At 40.3% G+C, this 20790-nt stretch overlaps 1 protein-coding gene across 1 annotated transcript in view; it reads left to right on the top strand.

Moving 5' to 3' along the window:
- LOC130924514 (pre-mRNA-splicing factor ATP-dependent RNA helicase PRP16-like) overlaps window positions 1–20439 on the top strand; it is a 32803-nt gene extending 12364 nt beyond the window's left edge. The window contains exons 11-24 of the mRNA XM_057851143.1: window positions 2515–2700; window positions 2789–2929; window positions 3027–3137; window positions 4719–4835; window positions 4929–5036; window positions 5111–5223; window positions 5309–5517; window positions 8184–8338; window positions 8434–8589; window positions 16796–16930; window positions 17032–17157; window positions 17236–17331; window positions 17731–17849; window positions 20089–20439. Of these exons, the coding sequence (XP_057707126.1) occupies window positions 2515–2700; window positions 2789–2929; window positions 3027–3137; window positions 4719–4835; window positions 4929–5036; window positions 5111–5223; window positions 5309–5517; window positions 8184–8338; window positions 8434–8589; window positions 16796–16930; window positions 17032–17157; window positions 17236–17331; window positions 17731–17849; window positions 20089–20158 (1842 nt within the window). The 3' untranslated portion in view covers window positions 20159–20439. The remainder of the gene's footprint in view (window positions 1–2514; window positions 2701–2788; window positions 2930–3026; window positions 3138–4718; window positions 4836–4928; window positions 5037–5110; window positions 5224–5308; window positions 5518–8183; window positions 8339–8433; window positions 8590–16795; window positions 16931–17031; window positions 17158–17235; window positions 17332–17730; window positions 17850–20088) is intronic.
- Window positions 20440–20790: the final 351 nt, after the last annotated feature.

Here is a 20790-nt window from a genome sequence, read left to right as displayed (position 1 = left end):
GGCACAATAATCTCGCTACATTTGCTTGTTATGCCCCTGCATTGGGTTTTTCTGTTACAGTGTGCTGCTCTCGTTTGTAACCGCTGCCTATCGTCTTAGTTTGTCCGTCGACCTGCTGTCACGGACTCCTTTTGTTATTTCTACTGTCCCGCGATCGCGTGTTATTTTTTGTTTGCAATCATTAAACCGTTTTATGTATCCCCCGCTTGCTGTCTGCTTCGAGGTTCAACCTTGTTTCTGCATTTGCAGACGCTAACAATTATAAGTAATAATAATTGACCACAGCATCCCGTCTCTCCTTTTTTTCGGGAGGTGGGAGTCCCTTATTTCTATTTCTGAAAGGTGGCAACAATACTTTGGAAACACTTCCCAAATTACTGCGTCATTTCTTTCAGTAAAAGACAATAAAAGTAAAGTAGACGAAGTGAACTGACCAGAGATTGTTGCTCCGGTCCAGCGGCCTTCTTCCTCTGGATAGCAGTCCTGCTCTTGCAGGCTCAAACTCGTTGTGTTCGTTCACGTTTCGTCTTCAAATGTTTTATCAAGTTCGAGGTATTGAAACTGGCCGATTTAACTCCACATCTCCAAACTTTCAGGCCGCAAATCTTGCATGCAGCCATTGATTTTAATCGACGGGATTTCTATTTGGAAATATTTCCCGACCGCCGCGGCGCCGCCATATTTCCTGGTTTGTTTTTCGTCCATATGAAAAAGCCCCCTTTTGATTGGTCAGGAGTGGCTATTGGCCCGCTCTCATTGGTCTGGAGCAGGCCAATAGCGATAGCTGCTTGGTGTTCACGTGTCATCACACAACACAGAGACAGAGTGTAGTGAGCGCCAGGAGGAGAAAAAGGCTGTGGTCAAATGTTATAATAATGGACCGGTAAATGGTATCGGCGCCATCTTTGTTGGTACTCGCCGATACCGATACCACCATTTTGGGCCGGATCGGCGCCCCCTGCCGATACTAGTATCGGTATCGGTGCATCTTTAGTCTAAACCAGGGGTCGCGTTAACCGGATATTTTCCGTCGTCGACCGGTTTTTTAAAACAGTGACGGAAAAAGCTGAAGTCCGTCCGTCATTTTGACAGGTTGCAATTCACACCCCAGCCCACAGGGTGGCGAGTTAGAATATTAATTAGCTATTGTCTCTCTTAATGCATGACGTCGTTGGCTCTTCTGTCAGAATATTGTAGCGTCACCGGGGTCTGGCGGCGGCACCGTGATTGACACATCAACGCAAGGTTCTTATTGGTGCACCCGGTGTGCCAGTGCGTCATCCAATTGATGGACAAGATTGCCACCTGTGTATAGACCCCAATCACATGACGTCACAACTCCGCCCCCCTGACTGGAGCCGCCATATCGTCATATTTACACATTACCGCTACGTACATGCCTCCTATTACGGCGTGTTTTTCTGCTCGTGAATATTAATAACCAAAATGGTGAAGGCGTGTGTGGCGGTTGGTTGCTGTAACAGAGAAGATAGACGGAGAGACTTAAGTTCTACCGTATTCTGAGAGACCTGAAGATGAGAGCGAGATGGACTGCTGTAATTCGACAAGAAATCTGGGCACCAAACGATCACCACAGACTATGTAGTAGTCATTTTATATCTGGTAAGATGCATTTAATATATATTTAGAATATTTTGAGCTGACAACCACAATTAAGATCATTGTGTGACGTTGGTGATTGGGGTCTATATCGTTGCCTCTTTTTCTTTGGGAGCGGAGTTGTTGGCGGTAAGCAGAGTAAAAAGGGAGAAAAATACCACGACTTCCGTGTCTAATTTTTCGCCGCCAAGCAAGCTTTACAATATTAATTAAAAATGAATAAAAACTAAACTATTGAATATGTCATCATTATCATTTTAGAAATTTAAGTGACGGGTAAAAATAGACTATGACCGGATTTTTATGACCCTGTCAGTCAAAATGACAGACAACGAAAATGTCTAGCGCAACCTCTGGTCTAAACACAGTCTTATGGCGCCACTGTCAAATAAAGTGTTGCAAAATACCATAACTAGAAATTAGAAAAACAAATGGAAGAGTAACTGAAGAAATAATGAGCACAGAACATGAATTATTATTGTTATTTACATTTGTAGTGCTCCAATGCATGCTAGGAGGCATGTTGGACAACAACAGTGTTGACAGTAGAGGTCGACTGCTTCCCCCAAGGGAGCAATGATAGCCAAACAAAGCTTCTTGAAGCAATGAAGCTTTGCAGCCAACTGGTTCAAAGCGGCATGGTGGTTCATTTGGTCTTAAGACAGTTGTATAGACCGCTGTCAAATAAAGTGTTACCAGTTAATATCTTTTGGTGTAAATTCCAATAATACACTGAGGACAGCTGCGGCTTATAGTCCAGTGCGGCCTATATATGAACAAATGTTGTTTTTGTATCAAATTTGGTGGGTGGTGGCTTATAGTACAAAAATTATGGTAATGTCATTATATAACTTGATTTTGTCATTTACAATTGTGTCATTCTTTATTACACAGGTTGGCTACGCAATTCGTTTTGAGGACTGCACGTGTGAGAAAACAATGATCAAGTATATGACGGACGGCATCCTGCTCAGGGAGTCACTGAGGGAGTCTGACCTGGACAATTACAGCGTTATCATCATGGACGAAGCTCACGAGCGTTCGCTGAACACCGACGTACTGTTCGGTCTGCTTCGGGAGGTCTGTTTCGCTTGTCACCCGCTCTGCTTTAAAGATGTGATGTTATACACGCTGTGACTAATTTCTTGTTCTGTGTCTTTCCTGGCAGATTGTATCTCGCCGCATGGACTTGAAACTCATTGTTACTTCGGCGACAATGGACTCGGAAAAATTTGCCTCATTTTTCGGCAACGTACCCATATTCAACATTCCGGGAAGAATATTTCCAGTGGACATAATGTTCACAAAGGTTTGTATGCTTGAGCTTTTTGGGTTTATAAACACCAGGCTAATGATTGATTGACTTAATTGTAATTTCTGTGTTTTTTTTTTTCCCTGTGTTTCAGACTCCTCAGGAGGACTATGTGGAGGCAGCAGTGAAACAGGCCCTGCAGATCCACCTCAGCGGGTTGTTTGGGGACATTCTCATCTTCATGCCTGGTCAGGAGGATATTGAGGTAAGGCACAGGTGTAGCGGAAAAAAAGAGGTTTGAATATACAGTCAGTCATTTTATATACCGGTAGTGACAGGGTTCCCGTGGGTCCTTAAAATGTCGTAAATTTTAAATCCGGACAATCAACGGTTTATATTCTCTTTAATGTAATGGATTTAAATTGCAGTAGGTATTACATTTTCAGAAGATACTTTTAATGCCTGAGAAATCACTGTAGTCTGCCTAAAACTTTTTATGGTGTGTATTTGTTTTATGTTAATGGCCGTCCACGAAATACGAGAGTTGGGGATTAATACATATTATATAGAACGTTGTACGCAACCTCAGCATACGTCAGCGACTTGAGTTGTCGTCATGATGCCGTTTCCTGGTTATTCGCAGTTGTACAGGTGAGCGAGAAAAAGCAGGGATGGGAAGTGTACATTTAATCAAAAATAGATGGAAGGCGTTGTTGCTGTGAAAGATGTTATAGAATGTAGCATGTAATTATGTGTAGAGGATGAAAAGTAATGACAGTTACTTTGCTGAGTAACTAATTACTCTTACATTGAGGTAACTGAGTCACTAACGCAATTAGTTTTTGGCAGAAGTAATTTGTAACTGTAACTAATCTAGAGGTGGGAATCTTTGGGCACCTAACTATTCGATTACGATTCAGAGGCTACGATTCGATTATAAACCGATTATTCATGACCCCTCCTCCCCAAGCTATTAGCTGCTTTTCATGTTTCGTACATTAGTTACAAAAATTGTACAAAAAGCCTATCAGGCTTAAATAAACGACCATTTAGGTATCAAGGTACCAGTTTAAAACGGTAAATAAAACACTGAAGTCCCCATTCTGTATCAACAGCTTTAAACTACATTCAATTAATTTAATGTTGTGAATCAAATTTTAAGTCTGTCATTTCGCATCTAGTTTTTGATACATGTGATCTCTGCTGTAGCATTATGCGGACGTAGTTTATAGCGGCTGTCGGCAGCAGTCAGGTATTATTATTATTTTTTTTAATATAGCGGCAGTAGTTCTTAACCTGGGTTTGATCGAACCCCAGGGGTTCATTGAGTAAGTCTAAGGGGCTCGGCGAAAGTATAAACGCGGAGCCCTATTTTCGTACGCTGATTAAATGTTTGCAAAGTGGCTTTTTAGACCAGGTTTTGGATTGGTTTGCTCCCAATTTACAGGCTTAATCCATTTCTTTTAACTGCTAGTCCTCAATCTGATGGGAGGAGGAACTGGTTTGCTCAATGGAAGGTTGATTCGCATTTGGTAAGAGGGAATACAACAGACAAATGGTGGTCTCAAATTTTGACCTGTTTATAAGGCAAGGCAAGGCAAATTTATTTATGTAGCACAATTCAACACAAGGCAATTCAAAATGCTTTACATCACATGAAGATAATAAAAATCACATTAAAACTGACAGGACGTAAAAACAAAGCCAATCGAAATAGGAAATAAAATTATACATAAAAATTGCATTTAATCGCGAAAAAAAAAAAAATCAACAAATGAACAAATTGTGTTGTAACTGTAGGCTTTTTGTATACTTAATATATTGCTATGAATCTTTGTCCTTGTAGGTGACATCTGATCAGATCGTGGAGCAACTGGACGAACTGGATGATGCACCTGCTTTGGCTGTACTGCCAATTTACTCCCAGCTACCATCTGACCTGCAGGCCAAAATCTTCCAGAAGGTTTTTTTTAAAAAAAATATTATTGTCTATGTATTGAATGTTTTCTGTTGTCACTACAGACATGGTCACCACCATTTTTATTCTGCACCATAGGCCCCAGACAGTGTTCGAAAATGTATCGTTGCGACAAACATAGCAGAGACGTCCCTCACTGTGGATGGTATCATGTTTGTTGTGGACGCTGGATATTGCAAACTCAAGGTATTTCGATGCTTCAACCGTTTTGTGATGACCGTAATCCTTAAACATGTTTTAATCTATGCACTTAAACACAGGTGTTCAATCCTCGTATCGGAATGGATGCTCTTCAAGTGTATCCTATAAGCCAAGCGAATGCGAACCAGCGTGCTGGTAGGGCAGGTCGTACAGGTCCAGGGCAGTGTTACAGGTATTGGTCTATTTTCTTAACTGCGGTGAAAAGTTGCATGGTCACGATGTGGTACTAATTCATTCAACCATAATTTTCCACCCAGGCTGTACACTCATAGTGCCTATAAGAATGAGATGCTGACCACCACCGTGCCAGAGATTCAGAGGACCAACCTGGCCAATGTGGTACTGCTGTTAAAGTCGCTGGGTGTTCAGGATTTGCTGCATTTCCACTTCATGGATCCGCCGCCCGAGGACAACATGCTCAACTCCATGTACCAACTTTGGATCCTGGGAGCGCTGGATAATACTGGTGCGTGAACTGGCTATTAAGATAATCAAGTTTTTCTGCCATTGACGGCGATAGACTTCCAATTAATTTGAACTGGGAGGAGCAGGTAGTTCAAATGGAATAGACCCTACTCACGTGACGTCACAGCCACGCCCCCGCGCCATGTTGTCCGGATACTCGTCATGTTAATGCATTAGCGCTTCGTAAATTCCTCCTATTATGGCGTGTTTTTCTGCTCGTTAACATTAATATTCAAAATGGTGAAGTCGTGTGTGGCGGTCGGTTGCAAAAACAGAGAAGATAGACGGAGAGACTTGAATTTTTACCGTATTCCGAGAGACCCGAAGAGGAGACCGAGATTGACTGCTGCAATTCGACGAGAAAACTGGGCTCCAAACGACTACCACAGATTATGTAGTAGTCATTTTATATCTGGTAAGATGCATTTAATATATATTTAGAGGGTTTTGGGCTGACAACCACAATTAAGATCATTGCTAGGCTAATCGCCGACAACATACACGTATGTATGTAGTGAGAGTGCTATCACTAAACCATATAAACATTAAAAGCCCTAGCTCCATTGATAAATGATATGAAATAAATTAGACTTGACAGTGGATGTTAGCAAGAACAAAAGATTTTGAATTAAAAATTTCGTAACTCACCTTCCGAGCACAAGATTCCTGCCGAATTTTCGTGTACGAGGACCTGTTTCACCCAACCAGCAACGTAGCATTTATAAGCCTCCAAGCTCTTAAAGTTTTTCAAACTTTCGTGAGAATAGGCTGATTTTGTGTGGACAAGATAGTTGTAAATATCAGGATATCAGATGTCAGGCGAAGCCAGCGGGTCGATAAACATCGATTTAGGCATCAAATACGGATCTGGCGAATGGATAAACGGAAGCTTTTCCACGTAACGCCTTTTATGCAACGCATCCAATGAGTTTACAGCGTCAGATAACACCGGGGCTTCCATGAATTGCTCTATAACTTGCTCGACTAATTGAAAACAATGAGAATAGGTCTAAAAAATAGGTACAATATGGCGGCCGGAAACAGCGACACGCCCATTTTGTGACGTAGGTGAGTAGGGTCTATAGGGTGACGACAGTCGCCGTCAATGGTAATGAGCCAATAACTCGAAAAAGCTTTATTAATTTATAAAAGGTTCACATAAATCAAAGGAGATTTAATGCCATCTAGTGGTAACTTTATTGATTACATTTTAAGGAAATATTCCTCTTGTTGGATGGTCATCCCTTCTTTTGAAAATTGTGTCATTTTGAATATGCTATTACATTAAGAAAATTAAAACCATAAATATGCTATTCATTTAAGAAAAATAAAAACCATCATGAAATTGTAAAAAAAAAATATGACGATAACCACTGCAAAATGTACTATGTATTTGAGTCTGTTTATTATACCACGCCGTAATTCATGCAGCTCATACACAAAAAAAATTGCCAAAACTTTTTAAAGGTCAAACTAATTTAACTTTTTATGTTTTGATGGGGAACTCCCAAAAACAAGTTGACACTTTAAATTAGGGCTGCAGCCGTCGATTATTTTTAGTTGTCGATTAATCGAGGAACTAGTTAATTTGAATAATCGAGTAATCTGATGAGGGACACGAAAAATTAAAATACCTGAGCTGAGCCTCAAATGGTATAAAAATAAAAAAAGAAGAATCTATGTACAACAAAAGAACAATTGACTAATTTGCATGCTAAAAGTTCGCTAGCTTAAATGCTACAAAACGCCAACTTTTTTTTTTTCATAATGCTCTTAACAAATGGTTCAGACACCTTATTCCCACAAAAAACGGCTAAATATACCTATAAGCTGAATTACGAATGCAAAAAAACATAAGCGCAAACAAAAACTTGGCTTATGTTGGTCTTATCGTAGAGCAGCTGGATTCAGCCACGTGAAATTAGGCAGACTAGAGGGCAGTGTATCCACCTAAATCAATAAAACTGAATGCAAACACTTTCAAAATAAATCATGACAAGGCCACTTCAATTAAACGAATACTCAAAGCAGCAAAATTTAATTCGAATCTTTTTTTCTAATCGAATACTTGAGTTCATCGATTAATCATTGCAGCACTACTTTAAATGGAACATTCCAAGTTAACTAGGCTCCCATTAAGTAGTTATAACTCATCATTTTAAGTAAATCGGACTTCCATTAACGAGTTGGAATCAATTTTTGTTTCTATTAACTTGTTCAAAGGAAGTCCGTATACTTTAAATTACTTAATTATTAATACTTTAATTTACTTAAGTGAACTTGAGAATTTCAGTTTCGGGATTTAGAGATAAGGATGGACTTTTGATGATTCCCTGTACGGTGTGTTAACAGCAGATCATCTCTGATTAAGGTTTACCTGTTCTAAACGTGCTGCTCTGCTTCTCCCTCTGAGTAAGCTTCTTAGACTGCCGTCTAATCATTTCCAATCAGAACTGGCAAAGTTTTTTTATCTTGTCTGTTTCCACGGCTTTGAGTATTTAGAACTATCAGTCCATCCACTTTTGTAAACGGATAAAAGAAAAATGTCATTATGCTGCCTTTTTCTCATGCTAGGCAGGCTTTTGTCGGAAAAAAAATCTTATAGGCCATTTTGTACATTCCATGCACCTAATTATTCTTTATTTATGACTTAATTGCTGCTCTTAGGTTCTCTTACACCGACCGGCCGCATGATGGTGGAGTTTCCCCTCGACCCGGCATTGTCCAAGATGCTGATTGTGTCCTGCGACATGGGCTGCAGCGCTGACATCCTCATCATCGTTTCCATGCTCTCTGTGCCGGCCATATTTTACAGACCTAAGGTTTGACCCTCTCTGGGTTTTAGACCCTTTAATGTTGTGGCTGTTTTTCTTACTACCTATATTCATATATGACCACACCATATGTGCATCTGTAGGGCCGTGAGGAAGAGAGCGACCAGGTCAGGGAGAAGTTCTCGGTTCCTGAGAGTGACCACCTGACGTACCTTAACGTCTACACGCAGTGGAAAAAGAACAATTATTCCAGCATTTGGTGCAACAATCACTTCATTCACACCAAAGCTATGCGCAAGGTTGGACTCTCACACACACTCTTCACAATGAATGACATGATTTTCGATTTGTTCTGCTTCACGTACTATTTTTTTAAGCATCACAGTAATACCTCTGCTTCAAAGTTTCATACGTATATTTACTACTAAAGCATTAAAAGCCATGAAATGGATTTTGTCAATATCCAGGGCTTAAAAAGCATTAAACTAAATAATCGAGGCCTTAAAAATTATACTAAACGGTAAAAAAATGTATTTTACATTATTTATTAGAGTTGTCCGATATTATCAGGTAGCCGATAATAGCTGTCGATAAAATAATTTAAAATGATATCGATTAATATCGACATCGCTTTTTCATGATCGGTTTTGGCCCAATATGCATGTTGGCTGTATAGTGAATGTAAAACCCTTCTGCATTTGTACAAGGGCTCGTCACAGTTTAGGATTGCAGTTATGGTAATTGACCATTAGATGTCTTCAAACTAAGATGCTTAGGATTTGTTATGTGAGCAGACTGTTTGCATTTATGGTGCAAAAACTAAATGACCAATAAGTGATTGAATAATAATGACTTATTAACTCATTACATACCTCATTCACTGCACTGAAGCTGTGTGCCTTTGTTGTTATTTTGAGCCAGAAGCACTTTGTGTGCCATATGTGACATGGCCATGGCCAGTGCCTTATTGGCACTGTGTACTTGCACTTGATTTCAACAATAAATATTTTGGTGCAATATAGGAATTTTTTTCCCATAACTACCGCATATATCAGTATCGGTTTGATATCGATATCGGATTTTTGGAGTTGGACAATATTGGTTAAAAAGTAAATATCGGACAAGTGTACTTACAATTTTTGTGCGTGAAACTATCTGCATTTGGGCATTAAATTACTTTAAATTGGCATTAAAAAGCAGTAAAAAGGAGTTGCTGATACCTGTAGAAACCCTATATTATATTAGGTCTTTAACCTAGGGCTGTGCGATTTAAAATTTCAAGATTGAAGATTGAAAAATTACTTTAAGTCATTCATCGCGGTCATCTGTGACATATTTAAATTGACCATTTGTATGTGCAGCTGCAAAAGGATTTCAAGTGATTTATTACACTCCAGGTGAGGTAAATTGGATGGCAAAACACACATGAGAAAGACGGTTACAGGGTTCCAACGGGTCCTTACAAAGGCTTGAAATGTCTTAAATTTAAAATCTGGATAATCAAGGTCTTAAATTTAATGGAAATTACAGTAAGTATTACATTTCCAGACAATGCGTTTAATGGCAAGTAAATCACCGTAGCGTTTAATGCCAAGTAAATCACTGTAGTCTGACGTAAAACTTCTAATGGTGTGTATTTGGTTTATTAATGGCGGTGCACTAAATACGAGAGTTTTGGATTAATATCCAGTTTATCTTATGCCGTACGTTGTCCGTAACATCTGCGTACATCAGCAACTTGGATTGTCGCCATGATGCAGTTTACTGGTTATTTGCAGTTGTACAGGTGAGTGGGAATGTGCACAGATGGGAAAGTGTGAAATTAATCAAAAATGAATGGGAGATAGTTTATTGTGCAAGGTAGGGATGTGACAATTCAGTGTATCACAAAAGTGAGTACACCCCTCGCATTTCTGCAGATATTTAAGTATATCTTTTCATGGGACAACACTGACAAAATGACGCAATAAAAAGTAGTCTGTGTGCAACTTAGAGTTATTTTATTTCCCCCTCAAAATAAATCAAAATATAGCCATTAATATCTAAACCCCTGGCAACAAAAGTGAGTCCAACCCTTAGTGAAAGTTGTCAACATTAACATACAGCATGTCAACTGTCAATATTTTGTGTGGCCACCAATATTAACCAGATCTGCCTTTACTCTCCTGGGCATGGAGTTGACCATAGCTTCACAGGTTGCCACCTGAATGCTCTTCCACTCCTCCATGACGACGTTGCAGAGCTGCCGGATCATTGAGACTTTGTGCACCTTCATCTTCCGCTTGAGGATCCCCCAAAGATGTTCTATTGGGTTCAAGTCTGGAGACATGATTGGCCAGTCCATCACCTTTACCCTCAGCCTCTTGAAGCAGTGGTCATCTTGGAGGTGTGTTTGGGGTCATTGTAATGCTGGTACACTGCCCTGCGACCCAGTTTCTGGAGGGAGAGATCATGCTCTGCTGCTGTATTTCACAGTACATGTTTGAGTTCATGCTTCCTTCAATGGAATGTAACGCTCCAACACCTGCAGCACTCATGCAGCCCCAGACCATGACATTCCAGCATGCTTGACTGTAGGCATGACATACTTATCTTTGTACTCTTCACCTGGTTGCCGCCACACGTGCTTGAGACCATCAGAACCAAACAAATTAATCTTCGTCTCATCAGACAATAGGACACGGTTCCAGTAATCCATGTGCTTTGTTGACATGTCTTCAGCAAACTGTTTGCGGGCTTTCTTGTGTACAGTCTTCAGAAGAGGCTTCCTCCTGGGGTGACAGCCATGCACACCAATTTGATGTAGAGTGCGGCGTATTGTCTGAGCACTAACAGGCTGACCCCCCACCTCTTCAATCTCTGTAGAAATGATGACAGCTCTCCTGCGACGCTCTTTCAAAGAAAGCATTTGGATGTGACGCTCAGCACGTGCGCTCGGCTTCTTTGGACGACCAACCCGAGGCATGTTCTGAGTGGACCCTGCTCTTTTAAAACGCTGAATGATCTTAGCCACTGTGCTGCAGCTCAGTTTCAGGGTGTTGGCAATCTTTTTGTAGCCTTGGCCATCTTCATGTAGTGCAACAATAAGTCTTTTAAGATCTTCAGAGTGTTCTATGCCATGTGGTGCCATGTTGGAACTTTCAGTGACCAGTATTAGAGAGTGTGAGAGCTGCACTACAAATTTGAACAAACCTGCTCCCTATGCACACCTGGAACTATTAACACTAATGAGTCACATGACATTTTGGAGGGAAAATGACAAGCAGTACTCAATTTGGACATTTAGGGATGTAGTTTCAAAGGGGTTTACTCACTTTTATGGCCAGGGGTTTAGATATCAATGGCTATATTTTGATTTATTTTGAGGGGAAAATAAATTAACTCTACTGTATAAGCTGCACACAGACTAATTTTAATTGAGTCAAAGTGTCATTTTGTCAGTGTTGTTCCATGAAAAGATATACTTAAATATCTGCAGAAATGCGAGGGGTGTACTCACTTTTGTGATACAATGTATATCGAAAAGGTGATATATCGCTAGAGGTGTGCAGCACTGCCCTCACGATTCGATTCGATTACGATTCGGAGGACCACGATTCGATTCAATTTGATTCGATTCGATTCGATTCAGAGGGTCACGATTCGATGCATTAAAGCCTGGGATGCATTAAAATTCTAAAGCAAAGCATATTTTTCGTGAATCATGAGGCAACACAAGCGGTCGGACATTAAACAACTTTTTATTGAGTCTTGTGTCACCCCTGGTTGAAGTCAAATGAAAATAGTATACTTTCAGATATATATTTAAAAAAAAAACAAAAACATCACAGCATTTAATTAGTGCTTTGAATGAGACCAGAGGTTTCTCTTTTTTTTTTTACACAGAGTAGCAGCCTTTCACACAGTGCAACATCTGAACTCCTGTGCAAAATCAGTAATAAGAGTCACTGTATTTTAGTCACAACGACCCATCAATAAAAATATTCAAGTAAATATTAAAGAAAACGACAAAGAAAATATTGTAGTGCAGCAGCATCTTTATCTCAAAATGTCAATCATTTACGGGTCGGGTCGGGTCAGGCCGGACTTCTCTCTCGCTAACTTTTTAAAATAAATATATATTTGCAGACTAAAACGATGTATGGAAGTTAAACTAAGGAATACTTGTTATAAAATAAATAAATTGAAAAAAAAAAAAACGGAGAGAAGGCGCTTGGTTGGTAATCCCAACCATGAGCCGCAGCTGAGCCAGTGCATTGGTTGCGCACATGAACGCCGTGGCCCCGCCCTCCTTTTAATCTTCCCCTCGCACTCTAGTGCTCTCCGCGAGTCTGCAACTCTGCATCCTGGTATTTCCTTTTCGGATTTCGATATAGAGCACCAAGAGGCGAAAAGCAAACTAAAGACGGGGGGATTGAAAAGGCAAGAATCCACGAGTGGTGTGTGGAAAGGATTTAAATTGATAGTGGAAGATGCATACAGAAAAATGTGTCAGCCTGGCCGAATGCAACAAATGTGGCGCGCGCTTTGCTCTCGTACGAGAGCAGAAAGACTGGCACCTTCACGCTGAGCAGGCATTTTAAAAACAGTACTGGCCTAAAAGATGATATTAGTCACACATTGTTATTATCATTTGTTTCGAGGGCTGCACCTCTTCGTGCTAAGCAGGACATCGTGGAGTTCTTGCATGGTGTTCCTTAATATGTTATTATTTATTTTGTTTCAGTGCTCCTTAAGGCAGCTTGTTCTTTTGTGTGTTCTGATGCGAGTCATTAAAATAAAGAATGTTATTTAAAAGTTTTTTAGTTTATTTTTGCACATGCAGCTGTTCCTCTCCTTGTCAGAGAGGCGCGTCCATGCATGTGAGCACAATATCCGAAACAGAAATATATTTAACATACATTTGCAGCGTTATTTCGTTGTGTACGCTCATTTATAATGATAATAAAAATATGTAGACTTTTTAAACATTAAGAAAACTTACGTTTTTTTTCTGCCAGCTCGAATAAATTAAAATAAATGTCTGTTGCTGCATTTTGCCAAGTAAATGAGCATAAACTATCCACCTGATAGAACAGACACACAAATATAAACGATATAAATGTTTATTGAATATGCATCTTACAGTCTTGTTTATCTGGGAGAATTTGTGACAAAAGACAGGTTTTAATTTATCATTATGCACATAGGCATCGTCACAATTGTGATCACACAAAACGCAACCACGCATTGCATCCCCGCATTTGCTCCTCCTGCTGAAACGGGCTCGGGCCTACAAATAAAACGTAACATTTCGGGCTCTCGGCCTTTCATACACGCGGGCCGGGTCGAGTCGGGCTGGATTTTTTAGGCCCGAACTAAGCTCTAATCGAGAGAGCAGAGAGATAGGACATAACATAACAATGGCTGAAGCGGAGAAAGAGGGAGCGAGAAAGATTATTGATGCACCTAACACATTGAAAGCAGACATCTGGAGACATTTTGGCTTCTACGAGGTTGGTGGGAAACTTGACCAGAGTTATGTGGTGTGTAAAAAATGAAACATGAGAAAAATAATACAAATGGGGAAACCAAATCCGTTGCATCACCGGAATTGCGCAGGGAAGATTTTTGAACGTACTTATATATTTTAAAACTGCGCTGAATCGATTCGGCTTGTTACCCGCATTGAATCGAATCGTCCATGCCCCGCATCGGGATGCATCGCCGCATCGATTATTGTTGACACCCTTATATATCGCTGTACTTTGTTGCCCAAAAGATTATCGATATGCTCCCCACCAAGTATCAGTTTTGTTTTAAAAAGGTGTCACTATTTAAAAAATAAAAATAGAGGAACCAACAGGTTGCTACCAAAATATTCCATTAGAATAGTGTTTTGACTGGTTTGGCTTTCAGTGGCACTGGAATCACAGCATTCTCAGCCAGTCTTACGGGTTATTTCCTGTTGATTATCAGTGACTTCCTATTCATTTGGGGACATTCTTGAATCACTTCCTTTTCAGTAACCTAAAATCAACAGGAAATGACCGGTAAATGCCTCGACTGGAAAAGTGACAGAAAATCAACAGGAAATGATGTGAAATGCACCAAAATGAACTCGTTGCCTGACATTGGCTGCCACAGACGGTCATAGACATCCAATCTGTTTGAAGTCCGAGGGACGGCAGCGAATGAACGAATGTTCACACTCATAGTTGAAAAGGATTGGACGTCTACTAGTGATGAACTCATTCCAATTCACAGCAGAAGGATGAAAATAGCTTGTTTTTCTGTTTATTACCGTAGTTGTTTTGTAGAATGGTTTCCTGAACAATGTATCGATAGTTGTTGTATCATCGTTAATCGTGAGCCTTGGATCTATAGTATACATATATAATCGTATAGTATACTAGTAGTTAGTACTATTTGTGTAAACAAGCATCATTTGTCCATAGAATTATGAGTACACCTCAGCATAACATTTTGCCCTTGTTAACATTAAAGAAAAAAGTAATATAGATCAGCTTAAAACAAAGTTTACCTTTATTAGCATTGTTTTGTTTGTAACAGAAAAGACTTAAAACACATTAATTTGCCTAAATTAAAAAAAAAGTCACATCCAAACTGTAAACATACACTCAAGGTAAAATATTTTTTCATGGTGTTTGAAGGGTTTGTTCAACGTACTTCATATCTCCTGCTCTTTGCTTCCCTGGCACGGCCAGACTTTTCTCCCTGTTTTTTTCATACACTGATAGTATATTCTGGGACCCAGCCCATTAATGGCCTCTCGAGCAAGTACAAAATCAATGGACAAATCAGATTCGTTTATTTGCGTGACGTGTTCTTAACGAGCAACGTCACTCTTCCGCGTCGGAAGTCGTCTCCACAACAACACAGATGGCAAACAGGAGAGCCGAGAATATGTTCCAATCCACGGTAAAATCAGTTTTAAATTACCAAAAACACATCGACACAAGTCATTGACAACAGTCTGTCTCGCGCTAGCCATGTTGAATAAACTCCGCTCTCCTCGTATATTTACTTCCGCGCGCAAGTCCCTCGTCCCGCCCGTCACTGATTGGTCCACTCCGCTGTCTGTTTGCTGTGGCTTGCTCCGCCCTGGAAATTTTATCCGCTTAATGGTGGCCAGACTCAATAGCTGGAACAGCGGTGAGTCTGGAGTACCAGGCTAGCTCTTTTCTGTGTGCTCTTGTTTGGTTAAAAAATACTGTGCACACTGTGAAAATGAGAGCATCACCTCCACCCACAGAGTGGATGTGCAATTACACTTTAGTCTCATACGGCAAAAAACTATGTTCACCGAGGTCTCACATAGGGGTGGGAACCTCTTGGTATCTCACGATACGATGCGATTTGCGATACAAAGCTCACGATAACGATGATCTCACGTAATGGCGATACAAGTAGAATCGATACATTGGTCAGGAAATCTTTCTAGGATGTTCTACAAAAACACTAATAAATGGAAAAACAAGCTATTTTCATCCTTTTGCTGTAAGTTTATTACTATTAGACGTCCAAACGAGTGTTCATTCGATGCCACCCTCCCACTCCAAACGGAGTGGACGTCTAGGGCTGTCAATGACAAGCTATGAGTTTAATTTGGAGGCGTTTCAGGTCGTTTGCTGTTGATTTTCAGTCACTACCTGTTAAATTTGGGGCATTTAAGGGTCACTTCTGGTTGATTTTGGGTTACAAAACAGGAAGTGACCCGGGAATCTCTTCAAATGAACTGGCAGTGACTCAAACTTAAAAGGAAGTGACCTGTAAATGTCCTAAAATGAACAAAATAGTGACCTCTAAACGCCCCAAAAATCGGAAAGACTGGCTGCAAATGCTCTGGTTTCGAATCAATGAACGTTCATTCACCCTTCCCAGTCTAAATCGATTGGACGTCTAGGGCCATAAATGGCAGCAATGGGGTTAACAAAGACAGTATTCTGGTAGAAGATTTTGGTAACCACTTGTTGGTTCCTTTTTTTTTTTTTTTTTTAAACCATTGACACGTTTTTAAAACAATACATTGATTCTTGGCAGGAGCATATCGATAACCTTTTGGGATAAAAAGTATCACGGTATGTCACCATTTCGATATTTTTTCCCACCCATTGTCTCATATGCCCCAATCCCCGGCATTGCCTTGCACTCCACTATTTAAGAAGGACTGGTTTACAGTGAATTACAATTAGTTCTTTCTTTATCAAAAATGTTTGCGAGATGTTTGTCTTAAATTTTTAAAGTCTCAAAAATGTCTTTAAAAAAATGAAATTTGACTTGTAAAAAGGTGTACGAGCTACGAGTTACACATTTGGTGCACAAAAATACACAAAAAAGTTAATTTTTGGAACACCCGCGTTTGTTGCTAACATACAATGGAAGACACAATTCACACACAAATGCCTCGGTAACATTTATGGACAAGATATATCACAAAACTCACAGGCATATGCTCTTTGTACGCTACAAAAAACAAGTTTTAATGGATGTGTTGTGTTGCAGGTGCGTGAGGTACACTCCCAATTGAAAGAAATCATGGTGCAGCAGAGGATGAACTTGATGTCGTGTGGATCAGACTGGGATGTCATCAGAAAGTGCATCTGCGCCGCTTACTTCCACCAGGCTGCCAAACTCAAGGTAATTTTTTTCCACTTCTCTGTTCGGCGTATATACTTACAGGACTTGATAGAAAACTTCTATGCAATATTTATGTAATGTACTGTTTACTTTGCTCCCAGGGCATTGGTGAATACGTGAATGTGAGGACAGGTACGCCGTGTCACCTTCACCCTACCAGCTCCCTCTTCGGTATGGGCTATACCCCCGACTACATCGTCTACCACGAGCTTGTCATGACTACTAAGGTGAAACCTTTGAACTCGATTGAAAATGACTTCATCTTTGGTGACGTGTTTTTTTTAACTCACATGTTTGTCTTGTAGGAATACATGCAGTGTGTAACAGCAGCGGATGGCGAGTGGCTGGCAGAATTGGGGCCCATGTTCTACAGCATCAAGCATGCTGGGAGAAGCAGACAGGTATGTTTTGTGAGTTGAGATTTTCTAAAAAATTTGCATGTCATGAAAAAAGTGAATACACGTTTCATGATATTGTCATTTGTGGAAATTACTGTATTTTTGCAATTTTGCAATGATTTAGTTTCCACTTAATCATATGATGAGTAAAGTATGCTATTGATGATAAAAAAGTCCAATTATGTGGCTGTTTTCATCATTCTGCTGAGTTTGTCATTAGTAGACGTCTAATCCATTTGAAGTGAATTGGCAAGGTCAGCCAATGAGTAAAGAGTTGCATTTGGTCTTTAGCTGATTCTTTAGCTGTTTTAGCTGCAGGAGGGAAACATCTCCACATTTTTACCTATTCCAAAGTTCTCTATCACTCCTCTCACGGTTTCTGTGTGTTTGTGTCACCTCCAGGATCACCTTCGACGGGCCAAGGAAGAAATGGACAGGATGGAAGAAGAGATGACTTTGGCTGAGCAGCAGCTACGAAGCCGTCTTGAGGAGAACGAGAGGAAGAAAGCTGGCAACGTGAGGTGAGTGGCCGACCGGCGATGACGACGCTCCTATCAACCTGCCTCTCCATTCTTTATGCACAGCAGAGATATAAGCGGTTAATTTAGCCACGTCTCTGCCTCCCACTTTGTGGACTCTCTCACTCTTCTTCACCTTTCACTAGGGCTGTCAAAATTAACGTGTTAACGGGCGGTTATTAATTTTTAAAATTAATCACGTTAAAATATTTAACGCAATTAATGCATGCGCGGAACGACCCACTCAAGCATTGCCGCGAACAGACTACAATGGCGCCGTTTGAAGTATATTGAGAGCTAACGGCAGAGAGAAGCAAGTGGAGTGGACGCAGGTGTTCCCGGCAACCGCCAAGGGGGCCGCTGTTATTTTCAATGTGACCGGCATTGTCAGATTGAGCAGTGAGGAAGAAAGTGGTCGAGCGAGAGAGGGAGCAAGAGAGTAGAGAAAGTGCGCAGTTAGCGCAGGCCTGAGTGCTGCGTTCCCCACATGCTTTTGTTTTGTTAATAAAAGTATTCACAAAAAGCCATCTAACGCCTCCCGGTGTTTATATGTACGCCGCCGTATTCCTCAGGAGGTAATCAGATAAACCGAGCCATCTGACGACAATGAGCCAACATGATTCACCGGTCCAATGGGGTTCATAGCACTACCAATCTCCTAGCAGGATGAATTGGTAATGCAGACATTTATTGGAGCCTTGTTATTTAAAGGGTTACGCAGTAGCATCTCTTCCACAATTGTTAAAACTATTGTGGCAAGCAACATGGGGAAGTATAATTAGAGATGATCATTTACTTAACACCATGTATTGTACTCAACGCAGAGAAGATATATCCTTTGCAGCAACCACTGTGACTCATGGTTGCTCAAATTCCCATCATGCATTTGGGCAGTTAAGAACATTTAAAACGCTACAGTATCCTTTAGTGAAAGCACAACAAAAATAATATTCCTATCTCTCAAAAATAAAATAATGTTCACAAAAAGAAAAGCGCTCAATGTAAAGAGATCTGGCATTCCCAATCAAAATAGCTATGCAAAATAATACGCTATTCAAACATTAAGTTTAGCTAAAAAATACACTAGATGACAATATTTAGTCACAATATACAAACTACCAAAATTACTAGAACTTGTACTCACATTTATCTTTTATGAATTAAAAGTCTTTCTATCCGTGGATCCTTTTCACAGAAAGAATGTTAATGTTAATGCCGTCTTGTGGATTTATTGTTATAATAAATAAACACAGTGCTTATGTACAGTATGTTGAATGTATATATCCGTCTTCTTTCCATTCCAACAATAATTTACAGAAAAATATGGCATATTTTAGAGATGGTTTGAATTGCGATTAATTAATTTTTAAGCTGTAATTAACTCGATTAAAATTTTTAATCGTTTGACAGCCCTACTTTTCACACCTCTGATCCTCACAGACAAGACAAAAACAAATGATACTGATCCCGAGTTGTCTCCCTATTACTGTTGCAATTTAAATTGGGTGGCAGCAGAGCATAGAAATCAGGGGAGACCTTCATTTTAAATATTAGACGCCCCCCCCCCCCCCCCAATTTATTTCACACGCAATTTACAAAACAGAGATTGGTGTGTGTGTGTGTGGGGGGGGGGGGGGTTTGTCAAGTGTGTTTGATTCAAGAAGATGGATGACACTCTCACCCCGGTAACACACCAGAAACGTCAACGGCATCATCAATGAACTTTAGTTAAATGTTCATAAGAAAAAAAAAAAAGAGGCATTTAATTTGTTAAGTACATGTTAAAATTGTCATTGGCATTGTTTTTCGCTTTAGCACAGGACTTCTTTTCTTTCTTTCAGAAAGAAAGCTGACCAATTCGTTGGGTCTGAAAAGCAAATGGTTGTTGTATTATTATCCTTAAATACCCGCTACTCTCGCGCGATCTTTCAATCTTCGCGTGAACTGATCGAGCCGCTCCATAGATGCGCTGCTCGTAAAACGTGTCCTATGGAAATTGACGCCGAGTGTCACTGGTGCGTTGTCGCGGCGGAATCGTTGACGCGCCGTTGACGTTTCTGGTGTGTTACCGGGGTCAGAATGAAGCTTTATCCACTCGTCCTTTCACTGTCATCGCTCCCTGATGACCTAGCGGTCTCGCCACTCCTCCGGTGGTCTGTCCGTTCCCCTTTTCATTTTCCCCTCATGTCTTGTTGCTTATTGGTCCAGATTATGCTTACAACTTGTCTTATCTGTGCCTTAGGTCGTTGAGAATCTGCACGCCGGGGAGACGTGACGAGGCCTACAAGACACCCCGACTCACCCCTTCCTGATTTGGACTGTAATGGCGGAGTCATATTGAAAAGTGCCAGCACCTGCAGTTAATGGACAGACCATGAGGAATAACTGAAGGGCCATCAAAATATCCTCTGACGTCTATTTTTTTGTACCTTCAATAAAAAAAATGCCACGTCCATTGAAATGTCTCCATTTATAAGAACTCATTTCGTATCCTGGATTGATTTCATCAGGAAATACTTAACTCGTGCTAAAAGTGCTCACACAGTCACAAGTAAAGTTACCTTTGCTTCCATTTTTTTTTTTTTTAAGCTATGTTTTTGCAAGGTGAAATAGCTTTGATTCACATCACATTAAAAACCAGTGATGTTACATTCACACTCAAATACTTGACCATATTTTGTTTTTGTACGTCTTTGAATAACATGACGCACACCACTCTGTTTTCATTGTTAAAATGGTCTTCCTCTTCGTCAGGGGTCTCCCCCCCCCCCCCCCCTATTTATTTTGGTAACTTTGATATTCACAAACTGCTTGCAATCATTTATAAAAAGATTTTAAAATAAACGTCAGCTATATTTATATAATGCAAGTTAAATTGAGCTTTGATCCCATTTTGTGTCTACATTGCAAGTGTCTCACAATGTCTCTCTTTCGGGGACAGTGG

This window comes from Corythoichthys intestinalis, chromosome 11, assembly GCF_030265065.1.
Source record: "Corythoichthys intestinalis isolate RoL2023-P3 chromosome 11, ASM3026506v1, whole genome shotgun sequence".
NCBI lineage: Eukaryota > Metazoa > Chordata > Actinopteri > Syngnathiformes > Syngnathidae > Corythoichthys > Corythoichthys intestinalis.
The sequence above is the reverse complement of the archived record's forward strand: the minus strand, read 5'-3'. Positions and strand labels throughout refer to the sequence as shown.